General features: G+C 35.4%; 1 protein-coding gene across 2 annotated transcripts in view; it reads left to right on the forward strand.

Annotated features, from left to right (window-relative positions):
* The window catches only part of LOC115210294 (ribosomal protein S6 kinase 2 beta), a 93,048-nt gene extending 79,824 nt beyond the window's left edge, over window positions 1–13,224 (forward strand). For both annotated transcript variants that reach the window (XM_029778812.2, XM_029778811.2), the window contains exons 19-21: window positions 4,464–4,581; window positions 9,601–9,741; window positions 11,319–13,224. In XM_029778812.2, coding sequence (XP_029634672.1) covers window positions 4,464–4,581; window positions 9,601–9,741; window positions 11,319–11,444 — 385 coding nt within the window. In that variant the 3' untranslated portion in view covers window positions 11,445–13,224. The remainder of the gene's footprint in view (window positions 1–4,463; window positions 4,582–9,600; window positions 9,742–11,318) is intronic.
* The last annotated feature ends 233 nt before the right edge of the window (window positions 13,225–13,457 follow it).

Consider the following 13,457-nt stretch of genomic DNA (forward strand, 5'->3'; position numbering starts at 1 on the left):
TGGTAGAGGCAAACTTAGGAAAACCTGAGCTTTGGGCCTCACAGAGGTAATGACTAGTGACCAAGACCTTTGGTGATATGCTGTGCTTGAGAAGACATGTCAAGCCAAGTGAAATTGTAGTCATGGCTGATGCTGGTGTCGTGTAACCAGCACCCGTGCACGTGACATGTAAAAAGCACCTTTCAAGTGTTGAACCTCATGGAGGTAAAGTGGTTGAGCTCCTTTTGAATGTTGAGATTCACAGAGGCAATGACCAAGACCTTTGGCATTGTGCTGTGCTTGAGAAGAAGATCCATCAAGCCAAGTAAAATTGCAGTCGTGGCAGATACTAGTGTCACACAAATGGCACGTAAAAGCACCTTTCAAGCATTGGACTTCAAGGAGGCAAGGACTGAGACCATTTGGCATTATGCTGGGCTTTGAGCACTGGGCCTCACAGAGGCAATGACTGAGTCCATTTGGTATTATGCTATGTTTGAGAAGACCCATCAAGCCAAGTAAAACTGCAGTCATGATAGATACCAATGTCATGCAAATGGCACCTATGCTGGTGGCACGTAAAAGCACCCATTACATTCTCAAAGTGTGGTTGGCATTAGGAAGTGCATCCAGCCATAGAAACCATACCAAAACAGACTGGAGTCTGGCACAGCCTCCCAGCTTGCCAGCCCTGGTCAAACTGTCCAACCCATGCCAGCATGGACAACATGTTAAATGATGATTATACCCAGACTCCATACTAAATACACTAATTCTTCCTTCTCTGAATAGCATCTCTCTAGAACTCCTTTATGTCCATTTTTGCTCTTCAAACATTAACCCTTTAGCATTTAAACCAGCCATTTCTGGCCCAAATATTCTTCTTCTTTTAGCTTCAAACTTGCCAGATTTGGCTTCTCATACTGTTTCTACAATGTCATTTAAAAAATAAACAATCACATCATCAAAATATTGAAACTGCAGGATAATGTCTGATTAATTAAAAACAAAGTGAACGTATGAGTATTACATTCAACAGACTAATCTGAATGCTAAAGGATTAACATATACAAATTCAAACTGCGTATTAAGTACTTTGTCATTGAGGCTTGGAAAATCTATAGTCAGTAGACATTGTTTTTCCTTACACAAAATTATAAACAAATAAGCAATTTGTGAATTTTAAATATTTTTTTTTTATTAGACTGGTGAATGCTACAACTAGTAGAGTGCCAGAAAACATGCTTTAAAATATTTTGTTATATCCCTTTATGTTCTTTGTTCAAATCCTGTTGTGGTAATCTATCCTTTCCATTGTTCCTTGGTTTTTAAACAAGCCCAGTAAAAAAATACTGAAGTTGCTTTAAGTCCAATTGCATATGAAAATTTTTGACCATGAGCTTATGTTATGAATCATTCTTATCTTTCTGTTTAGTGTTTTCTCCTTCAGTATTAAACCCAACAATGTACCCCAGGTTCATGGAGTAAGTTTTTATGTGTACTTGTGCTCTGTGTATAGAGAGGGCTCTAATTACTATATTTACTGTTTTAAATAATACCATTTTATATAGGGTGTGTAGATGGGTGTTGCCTGGAATTTTGTGTTGTTTTTTTTTGCCCTGTTATTTTAACTAGTTCTAATACATCAAGTTTCTACATTCATTTCCAACATACATTTGATTTTACTTCAATTTTTTAATATTTTGATACTTTCTCAACTTCCTCAATAGATATTCTTTTATAACTCTATTGTAATGGTTTCTAACATAAGAAGAAATTTAGTGGGGTAATCTATTAAATTGCCTTAAGGAGTTGACTGTACTGCATTTTATCAACCCCAAAGAAAAGAAAAGGTGTGACATCAGCAGAATTTCAGTTTGGAACATAGAGACCTGGAAGAAATACAACAAGGCATTTTGTCTGGTACATTAATGATTCTGCCAATCTATCATCCTAATAGTAATAACACAATAATAATATTTGGTCAGTTTTTTTTAATTCTCTAATCAGAAATGTCCCAGAGTACTGTGACGTAGTTGTTATGTGGTCCATGGCCAGTCCTGATTCATCATCATCATATGTCTGTTTTCCATGCTGGCATCAGTTGGACAGTTTGACAGGAACTGGCCAGCAGGGGAGCTGTCCAGACTCTAATTGTCTGTTGTAGTATGGTTGCTATGGTAGGAGGCCTTTCCTAATGCCAGAGTGTGCTGGGTGCTTTTTACATGCCACTGGTATGGGTGCGTTTAAGTAGCACTGGCACAAGTGCATTTAATGTGGCACCAGCACTTGTAAGGAACAAGCCTGTATGTATGGCTGACAGTGATTAATGATTCCATAATAATCTCATCTTTTATATTTTTTCAGATATATTGAATCTAAGGCTACAATATTCCATGTGACCTTCCCCAACTTTATTCTTTTTGTTTTAAATGTGATGAGGAAGCTTTGGCTGCTATTTCTATCAGATACTGCATAAATGTTCACTCAGTAGTTTTCAATGATTTTTCTTTTTTCTAGACAGGTTTATATTATTTGTTGTGTGTTCCAGTGTAGTAGTGTTTACATTAAATAACTAGTTAATATATCTGCTCAGTCATGTTTTTGTTTAGCTTCTTACTTAGAGGAAGACTGGGCATCTTGAAATAATGTAGCCAGTTGTTTTCTCAAATTTAGTACATGATCTGTATTTACTATCCTGCCTTTAAATCATTACATTTTTTAGGTATTTTCTGTGGGTGAGATCTAGTAGGTCAGCTATTCTGAGGTTCCCCAACTCCATCCAGTACTGCTAGAACTTTGAGTATTTGTTTCATGCAGTGTTGTATCTTTTTACTTTTCCAGCTAGAATACTCTTATAGTTTTTCTTCTTTTCTGTCTATCTTCCTCTCTTTTCTTTTCTTAAATGTTAATGTTGAAATAATGAACCTGATGGTAAAAAAAAACCCAAAAGCTGAAATTATTGCTGTACATTTTTTACCTACTTGCATAACTACTTTGTGGAGTTTAAATTGATTATGAGTGAGCAATTTAACATCTTATCTTCATTGCTATTCTGTGATATTAATAGTTTTAAATGCTGTTAATTTTTCATTTACTTTTTTTATGTGATTAGGTTTTATGTACTCTACTGTAGTCATTGTGTGTCCATTTCGTATTTTATTGATAGTATTTACCTAAATGTGTGTGTATGTTCTAGAAACCCTGTTTTTTTTTGGGGGGGGGGTTCAAATCTATGTATGATAACATACTTTCTAGGAATTGAATTTTGAGTTCTTATTTTATTGATCTTAGAGCTTTTAAGTTCATGTATTCAGTTTAGGGATTCTATATTTTATTTCCTTTTATGTGTTTTTCTTTTTTTTTTCATATCTGACTAGTTTATCAACTTCTGTTTGGACAAAACATATAAATTGGTGTATAAGACCTAATATTTTTGCCTGTATATTTAAATATTTCTGAGAACAGTATTATTTTCTACTACATTCACTGCTTTCTCAACTTCTCGTCAGTTGAACTATTTGTATACTTTCCAGTGGTGATAGTTGTTTATTACTTCATATCTATAAATATATCCTGATCCAACCAGAATCTAGCATCCAACTACAAAATAGCTGTTATAGCATTAGTCTAATATCTTAAAATTTATTGTATTTCCCTATTATCTATTTCTCTGTTGTGTTTTCTGGTAGATCTGTAATTGGTGACTTTATTTCTTCAATATTTTTTCTTGGTGGTTTCCTATTTATAATGAAATTTCTTGTTGTTTTTTAAAAATACATGGCTAAGCCAGCACTTTAGGTTATATACAATATTTCTCAGTTTCTGTCTCAATACATGAATGTATTGTTAGGCATCAACCTTTTGGAAATAATCTAGATTCTATTTATTGTTTTTGTGTTCATCTCTTTGATTCCACGCAAGACTCCAATGTATTTATATTGATTGAAACTTGATAGGTTGTTCTTGAGATTTTTCTCTGCATAGACTGTTTTGAGTCTCAGTCTCTTCTGTACAATACAAATGACATTGTACCCAATGAGAGAGCTAAACAAGGCAATTGTGATGAGACTTAATATCTTTGAAATATTGCATTTTGAATTATTTATGTGGGGCTCTGGTGTGCAGTTTTTGTTCCTCATTTAGACATGTTAGCATTCTAGTGATTGCTTCCTTCACATATTTTAAAACTGATTGATCCTTATAATTCTGATATATTGACTGCATTGGTTTCAGATCATTTCTCATTATAAGTGCCAGTTATATGACACCAACATCAGCCATTACTATGATTTCATTTGGCTCAATGAGTCTTCTCAAGCACGGCATATTTATATATAAAACAAACCATTGTTATACTTACATATTAACTAATTTGCTATAATTACATATTTAAATTGTATTATATATTGCCCCCATGTTTTGATGTATTGTATGGCTTTTGTAACAAATATCTAGTATTACCATTACTTTCTTTTTTTCAGTCAAACACCTTATGCTAATGGTCCTAATGATACTCCTAGTGATATTTTAGCCAGAATTGGTGGTGGAAAAATTAAATTAACAGAAGGCAACTGGGATTGTGTCTCAGATGCTGCTAAAGTAAGTCCTTTGTTATTTCTTAATAATATTATTATTGCTTTATGTCACAATTATCTTTAAATTCTTTTTGAACCCATATGTATATCCTGTCATCATCATTAATTATCATATTAAGGCAGCGAGCTGGCAGCATCATTAGCACACCAGGTGAAATGCTGAGCAGTATTTTGCCTGTTGCTATGTTCTGAGTTCAAATTTGGCTGGGATTGACTTTGCCCTTCATCCTTTCAGGGTCGATAAAATAAGTACCAGTTGAACAGTGGAGTCGATATAATCGACTAATCTCCTCCCCCCAAATTACTGCCCTTGTGCAAAATTTGAAGCCATCATCATCATCATCATCATCATCATCGTCAACAACAACAAGGTAGTACATTGGCAGAATTATCATGCTGAATGAAATGCTTAACATTCATCCTTTCAGGGTTGATAAAGTAAGTACCAGTTGAACACTGGTGTTGATATCATCCAGGCCTTGTGCCTATAGTAGAAAGAATTATTAATATTATTATCATCAAATGTTCCAAGTTTTGTTCTTTACAGTTCCAGAATAAAACTGTGGTTCTTCTACTGACTTATTCCATTGGATAAATCTTAATGAAACACTTTATGCTAATACAGAGTTCATCTTTAGACTTGTTGTGAGTTTGGATTCATAGTAAATAGACATGAAGTACATTATTTACATTTGATGGATATTTGTCCTCATCTTGCTTGTTGTTAGCACAACATTTCGGCTGATATACCCTCCAGCCTTCATCAGGTGTCTTGGGGAAATTTCTTCCTAAGGTATTTTTAGATGATATTATTATTATTGTTGTTGTCATTGTTGTTGTTGTTGTTCAGGTCACTGCCTGGAATCAAACTCGGAATCTTGGGGTTAGTAGCCTGTGCTCTTAACCACTATGCCATATGCCTGTGGGCAATTATGGAGTGAGTTTTAGGGCTTATAAATCTAATATTTTCCTATCCTTCCTTAATACCAGTTCCCATATACTACTCATATTTGCACTTGGTCTGCTTAGGAGGTTGTTGTGTCCTAGCATATGTGCTGCTTTTAGTTTTTGTATTTTCCAGTGGTGTTCTCTCATCATCATCATCATCATCATCGTTGTTTAACATCTGCTTTCCATGCTGGCATGGGTTGGTCGGTTTGACAGAGGACTGGCGAGCCAGAAGACTGCTACAGGCTCCAATCTGATCTGGACAACTTTCTACAGCTGGATGCCCTTCCTAATGCCAACCACTCTGAGAGTGTAGTGGGTGCTTTTACGTGCCACCGGCACGAGGGCTAGTCAGGCAGTACTGGCAATAACCATGCTCAAAAGGTGATTTTTACATGCCACCTGCATGGGAGCCAATCTGGTGGCACTGGCAACGACCACGCTCGAATGTTGTTTTTCACATGTCACCAGCACATATGCCAGTAAGGCGATGCTGGCAACAATCACACTTGAATGGTGCTTTTTACATGGCACTGGTGCAAGTCAGCAACCCTGGCAATGATCACGCTTGGATGGTGCTTTCAATGTTTCACTGGCACGAGTGCCAATCAGGCGGTACTGTCATCAGCCACGTCAGCGATTTTGGTTTCACTTGCCTCAACAGGTCTTCGCAAGCCAAATTTATTGTTCAATGAATAAAGGGTACTCATAAGTGGGCTGGTTATACACCACTGGCATAGGCCATGGGTTATGGTCTCACTTGGCTTGCCGGGTCTTCTCAAGCACAGCATATTTCCAAAGGTCTCGGTCACTGGTCATTGCCTCGGTGAGGCCCAATGTTTGAAAGTCATGCTTCACCACCTCATCCCAGGTCTTCCTGGGTCTACCTCTTCCACAGGTTCCCTCAATTGCTAGGGTGTGACACTTTTTCACACAGCTAACCACATCCATTCTCAACACATGACCATACCAGCGCAGTCATCTCTGTTGCACACCACATCCGATGCTTCTTAAGTCCAACATTTCTCTAAGGATGCTTACTCTTTTGTGTATGCACACTGAAATTACACATCCAATGGAGCATATTGGCTTCATTCCTTGCGAGCTTACGCATGTGCTCAGCAGTCACTGTCCATGTTTCACTGCCATGTAGCATGGCTGTTCGTTCATGTCATACAGTCTACCTTTTACTCTGAGCGAGAGGCTCTTTGTCACCAGCAGAGGTAGGAGCTCTCTGAACTTTGCCCAGGCTATTCTTATTCTAGCAGCTACACTTTCAGAGTATCCACCCTTGCTACTGATTTAGTCACCTAAGTAACGGAAGCTATCAGCTACTTTTAGTTTTTCTCCCTTGAATGTGACAGAAGCTGTTCTCTGCACATTTTCAGTGTTTATTGCTCCTGAGCATTTGCCACATACAAAAACTATCTTCCCAGTTAACTTTCCTTTGATATTGTTGCACCTCTTATGTGTCCATAGCTTACACTGGGTACATCTTAATGAGTTTCTACCTATGCCTTTTCTACAGATCGAGCAGTGCCATCAGCCTGAAGGGATTTGTGGTTTGTCTGCCTTCCTACTTATTAAGACTTTGGTTTTAGCTAGGTTGACTATGGTTCTTCGATTCTAATCCTTGTTTCCACACTTGAAACTTCTCCTCTAGTTCTGATAGTGACTCAGCAATTAGAGAAAGGTCATCAGCTAGAGGAGCTCCCAGAGGCATCCTGTCTTGATGAATAAGAGGGGGCTGAGGACTGATCCTTGGTAGACCCCTACCCTGAATTCTTCACTGTACTCATTGCCAACCCTCACCTTACTGACAGCATCCCTGTACATGGCTTGTACAGCTCTCACTAACCATTCATCTCTCCCTGGTTTCCTCATTGACTACCATATAAGGGATTGGGGGACCTTATCAAAGGCTTTCTCCATGTCAATGAAAGCCAGCTACAGAGGTTTATCTTTGGCTAGGTATTTCTCCTGCAGCTGTCTTACCAGAAATATAGCATCAGTGGTACTTTTCTCTGACACAAACTCAAACTGCATCTTATCTCTCCCTAATTGGGCTATGACCCTCTCCGTGACCTTCATTACCTAATGCAACAACTTGATACCTCTGTAATTATTTGTATCTAATGCATCACTTCTACCTTTGTAGCAGTTGACTATGGTGCTGCTACATCAGTCATTGGGTATGACTCCTTCATGTATCACCTGGTTGACCATATGGGTGACTAGGCTATAGCGGACATTGCCAGATATTTTGATCATCTCTGCAGTGATTCCTGATGGGCCAGGGGCTTTCCCTGTCTTCATACCCTTAATTGATTTATCTACCAAGGTACTGTCAATTCAGATAGCTGGTCCCTCTGTTGGGTTGGCATTTGGCAGACTCTCTTTCTCCCATTCATTCTCTTTATTTAGCAACCTTTCTATAGTAATGGAAGCATTATTGTAGGCAGCTACATAGGAGCAGTTCAAAATAGTATAAATTTGCCTGTAAGTGTTAGCAGTGTAAGACAAGTAGAGATTTGTACTAGACTGCAATAATCAACAAGATACATAAATACATTCATAGAATGCATATATATATATATATATATATATATATATATATAGGCTCAACCAGTATTAGTTGTACTTGGTGAAAATTTCAGAAAGTCAATATAATGAAATTAAGCACAACTTTCTGCATACTATGTTCTTATTGTAATGGATATAGTACTCTGCAATTGTTTATCTTATTAAATTGCAGATTAGTTTTGTGTCTAAAGAAGAAAGGTAGTGCTTGTAGGTCATGGAAAGCTTTGTGGATAGAAAAGATGAACCAACTGAAATCTTAAAGGAGAAAGAAATATTTAGGATGACAAACATCAGCAAGAGAAGATTCAAGATAGTCTTCATTTTAAAGTAAATACTTATAAAGGGTTTAAAAGTCAACAACACAAAGAAAATTAACAAAAGTCAACAAGACGAAAAAAATTAATGATTTTCCAGAGAAAATCTGTAGTTATTAGTTTCCATAAGCCATCATTATCATCATTATTTAACATCCATTTTTCATGCTGGTTTGACTGGAGCTGCTAAGATCAGGAGCCACACCAGACATCATTGTCTGTTCTGGCATGGTTTCTACAGCTGGATGCCCTTCCTAATGCTGACTACTCCACAGTGTACTGGTTCCTTTTATGTGACACCAGGGCTGGTATCAATTCTGCTATGGTAGGCAGATCCTCCTCTGGAAAGGGTATTTTTTGCTTTGTTTTTAAGGCTTCTTCAATAAATTTAGTATTGTTTTCTTCTTGTGCCTGATAATATAAAAATTTTGGATCTTTTCCTTTGAACGGCAGATGTCAACACAATTTCTAGTTAACTACACACTTTTAAATTTATACTGGTAGAATGTGTTTATAAAACATCATTTTCTCTTGGTTTTATTGAGAAAATTCTAAAGTTTGTAAGATATTTCGTCTGAAAATCCGAGCATTTCGGCAATTTTAACCAATCGATTACCTCCATTCAACTAAAATCATTTGCTACGTCTAAAACTGAGACAACATCCTGTAACTAACCCTAAACCTCCCCCTAACCCTAACTTTTTTTTCTTAATTGTTAAATTAATTTAATTCCATTGCTTTAGTTTTTTTTTACACGCGTAACAATTAAATTAATTTAACAATTAAGAAAAAAAATTAGGGTTTGGGTTGGGGGGGAGGTTTAGGGTTAGTTACAGGATGTTGTCTCAGTTTTAGACACAGCAAATGATTTTAGCTCAAAAGAGAGCATAGGATTGGTTAAAATTCGAAAAATTAAACTATGTTAAACAAACAAATTACAATTTTCTCAAGAAAGCCAAGAGAAAAAAATGTTTTATTTTGACACATTCTACCAGTATACGAAGTTTTAAAGTGTTTAGTTAACTAGAAATTGTCTGCCGTTCAAAAGGAAAAGATCAAAAATTTTTAATCATTCAGTATAATGTCTCTTTTTTCCTTTCTTTGTTATGTCCTCATTCAATTACCTTAAATTATTTTTAAAATGTTTGATACTTAAAATTCTAAAATTTGCATTATAGGATTTGGTTCAGAAAATGTTGCATGTAGATCCCCATAGTCGCCTGACTGCATCAGATGTTTTAAAAAGCAAATGGATTCAAGACAGAGGATCATTACCTTCAAATATTAAATTAACTCTTCAAGATGCCAGTCTCGTCAAGGTATGACATTAATTTTGACACATTCACTCCCCAGTCAAGTCATGTTATGGATTCTGAATTTTTTGTTTTTTTGTTTCTGTTAACAAGGCAACCACTGGTTTTTTGTGGGAAACCTCTTGATTCTTTATATGATACACTTGAGGATGTTGGTTATCATCTCCATTTTGGATGAGAGTATACATGCATGCATACATACATACATGCATACATAGCTATGTGGTTGAGAAATTCACTTCATAACCATATGGTACACAGGTTTAGTCCCACTGCATGGCTCTTTGGGCAAGAGTTATTGACTATAGCTCTGATTCAACCAATGCCTTGTCAATGGAATTGGTAGGTAAAAATTGCATGGAAGCCTTCCATGTGTGTGTCAGTTGACACACACACACACACAGATACCAGTGATATTTGTATTCTCTCATTTCTCCCATAAGCAATAAGTCTAACTCAGCAGTTAAATGTATGAAGAGCAGTGAAATAAAGTGTTGCACTTGAAAACAAGGGCTGGCAAAAGGAAGAACATTTGGCTGTAGAATACTGTATCAAGATGTTCAACAGTGAAAAAAAAAAACAAAAAAAAAAGACAATTGAGGCTTTTCATCATCAGCATCATCATTTTATATCAGCTTTCCATGCTGGCATGGTTTAGGTGGGTTATCAGTCCAGAATTAGTTCTTATTCAAAGTTACTGTCCTATTAGATGGGTCTAAGGACCAGGTCCTGTTTATATGTCCCAATTTTCACATGATTTCTGCTGTCCTTCCTTACACAAGTCAATTTACTATGTCTTTGGTGTAATTTGTCATTGCACCAACACTTAAAGGGTTATGTCTCTTTAACACAACTAGGACTCTCTTCGCCTTATAGAGTCTATGTTTATTCATGGCAGAATGACAAAGAAGAGATGACCAGAAGAGAAAACACTGATACTAGGATCCAGGGGAATAGGTGAGAGGAGTGACAATATTATGAGAGAAACATAGTGATTGAGGTGTGGGTGTGAAGAGTGACTGTGCTGGAGTAAGAGACAGCAAATGGCAACTGATGTCAGAGAGAGAGAGAGATCAGGTGATAGCTGGCAGCACAGAAAGGGTGATAGAAGGAAACTTGGAAATGAACAGATCCATTGCTGTCCTTCATACACAAGTGTCTTAATGGAAGAGATAAGGTGAGCAGAGTAATAGAATATTTGCAGATTCACTACTATCTCATTTTATGGTTGGCATGATAGAGAGAGGGTGAGTGTCAGAGAGATAAGGGGGTTGGACAAGTTAGTGAGCAATGGGGAAATGAGTTTTAAAGATAGATAGTGTTGGGGATAGAAATGAATGATAGAGAGATGAGAGGACATCAAATAGGCAATGGGATCAACTTAACAGGGACATATTAGGTAAGAAGTCCAAATGTAGGGGTGTGTGTGTGTGTGCATATCTATAAATCCCAACTTCTATCTCTACCATTATTTTACCATGTTTGTGTTTTAATACCAAGAATTGTATTTGCATTATTTTTGACAAAGCTGATTAAAACGAAGTAGTATTCACTGCTAATACTTCTCAAAATTTATTTTGCAGGGTGCTATGGTAGCTACTTACAAGGCTCTTACCTCTCAACCAAAGACCACACTTGAGCCTGTTGGGGCTTCATCTTTGGCACAACGTCGAGGTAAAAATCGACCAAAGACATCAACTGCCGTATAACCAAATGACATAATCTTAAATTCTCATCTTTTCCAACTACATTTATTGTTAAAAACAAAGTAAGCTTATATTTAAGCTCCGTGAAATGAGTATAACCTTCTCATCTTGTTAATATCAAGCACCATGCTACAGGACATCTAGTGTGACTACAGATTTGAGGTTTTATCCTTAAATCTTTAGTCTGTAGTTACATTTCTCTATTAATGTCATGGCGCTTTTATACATGGTGCTGTGTTATCTAAGTTAAACCAATTTAAATGAATTTTTATTCATTTCAGATACGCCTGATCTGTTACGTTTAATTCTGTCAAGAGAAAGATCTGAGGGTTAGTTTAGTAATATATATCCGTGTGCACAATATAACAGTTGTATCACACACAATGAAAAAAAATTCTGCTCTCATAATCTCCAAATGATTCAATAGACCAACATGAATTATTATTGGCTGTTATTATTTATAATGTAAAAATTCTTAGATTATGCTTGAATGCTCCAATTTTTAAAACCAACTTCGTTATAAGAACTGAAAGATCTATTTTAAAATTCATGAACATGTGAATCAAAGATTTTAATTTGTATTTATATTGGTTAAAAATTGCACTCCAATGTTTTTGTGAAAAAAAAAAGAAAAAAATGGATGCTAAGCTGCTGCTGATGATGATATTGTCATTTTTAACACGAAATTATATTGTTAGCCAGTCTATTTGCTTGCATTTCTGTTTTAATTTCTTTATTAAATTCAGAAAGTGTGTAAAGAATGTTGTTCCAGAAACCATAATCTATTCTACAGGCCACTTCTTTCTTCAGTAGAGAATATTGATTTGATGCTGCTCCCTATTTTTAATTTAAATGATTTAAATCAGCTTTTTTGGCTTGATTTCTTTTATTTGATTTATAGATACATTATTCTGCATTGAATAATTTTAAAATAGCCCTTATTTTGGGCATCGTAAATCATACTGTGATGTACAGTTCTTACAGCATATTAAGAATACAGAAAGCTATTTATAATCACTTTTGTATTTGTTTTGCGGGATTCTTGACATGAAATCATCTGTTGAAATTGGTATTGTTGTATTTTGAGAGGGTCATAGTGCCAATATACCACACACACACACACACACACTAACTGTAACATACTTCAAGTTTTATTATCAATTATTTAGATAGTTAGTCAATTGATTAATCAATTAATGAAGTAACTGATTATCTAATTAATTGATAATAAAACTTAACGAAGCTACAACAAACGTGTGTGTTCCCTAAATACAACAATATTTGTAATCAAGGTTACCCAAATATTTTCTTTAAAGCAAATTTAATACCATGATCTGATCTATTTATTTGACTGTACACAAGGCCAAGAATAAGGAAGATAGTTTGTTGAATTGATACCAATACCTTACTGATATTATTTTATTGATTAGGATGAGTAGCACAGTTGATTCCTTTTTTTTTTTTTGTTATTAGAAAACAGATGATAAACAGTGAAAAAAAAGGGAGAAAAAATATTTCACATGATGCCTGACTTTTTTTTTTTTTAAATTTAAATTTATTTCAAAATGAATCAGTAATGTGTTTATAACAGTAAACAGTGAACACTGAACAATGTTGAAATGAACTTTCTGGGTTTCCAAACTTAGTTAACTATGCAAGTTTAAGAAATATTTTTTTAATTGTAAATGTTAATGTGCTTCTGATAAAATACTGTAATTTAGTTGGTTATTATTTTTTTCTTCTCTCTTTCAAAACATTAAAGAGTGTTTAGTTAAAAAAAAAATATTCATCCAATGAATCATGCTAACACGTTGAATATTTGTATTCTAGCTGTTTTCTCTTTTATTTTATCAATTTCTAACCAAAAGCATACTTTATTTTAAATTACATACAACCAACAATTGTGAATTAAATATGCTGGATATTTAAGGCCAAATATTGAGATTTTATCTTGCGGAAACTACTTTTTTTTTTTCCTTAATCTTAGCTTTTCATTATATATATATATATATATAT

Source organism: Octopus sinensis, linkage group LG4, assembly GCF_006345805.1.
Source record: "Octopus sinensis linkage group LG4, ASM634580v1, whole genome shotgun sequence".
Classification (NCBI taxonomy): Eukaryota; Metazoa; Mollusca; class Cephalopoda; order Octopoda; family Octopodidae; genus Octopus; species Octopus sinensis.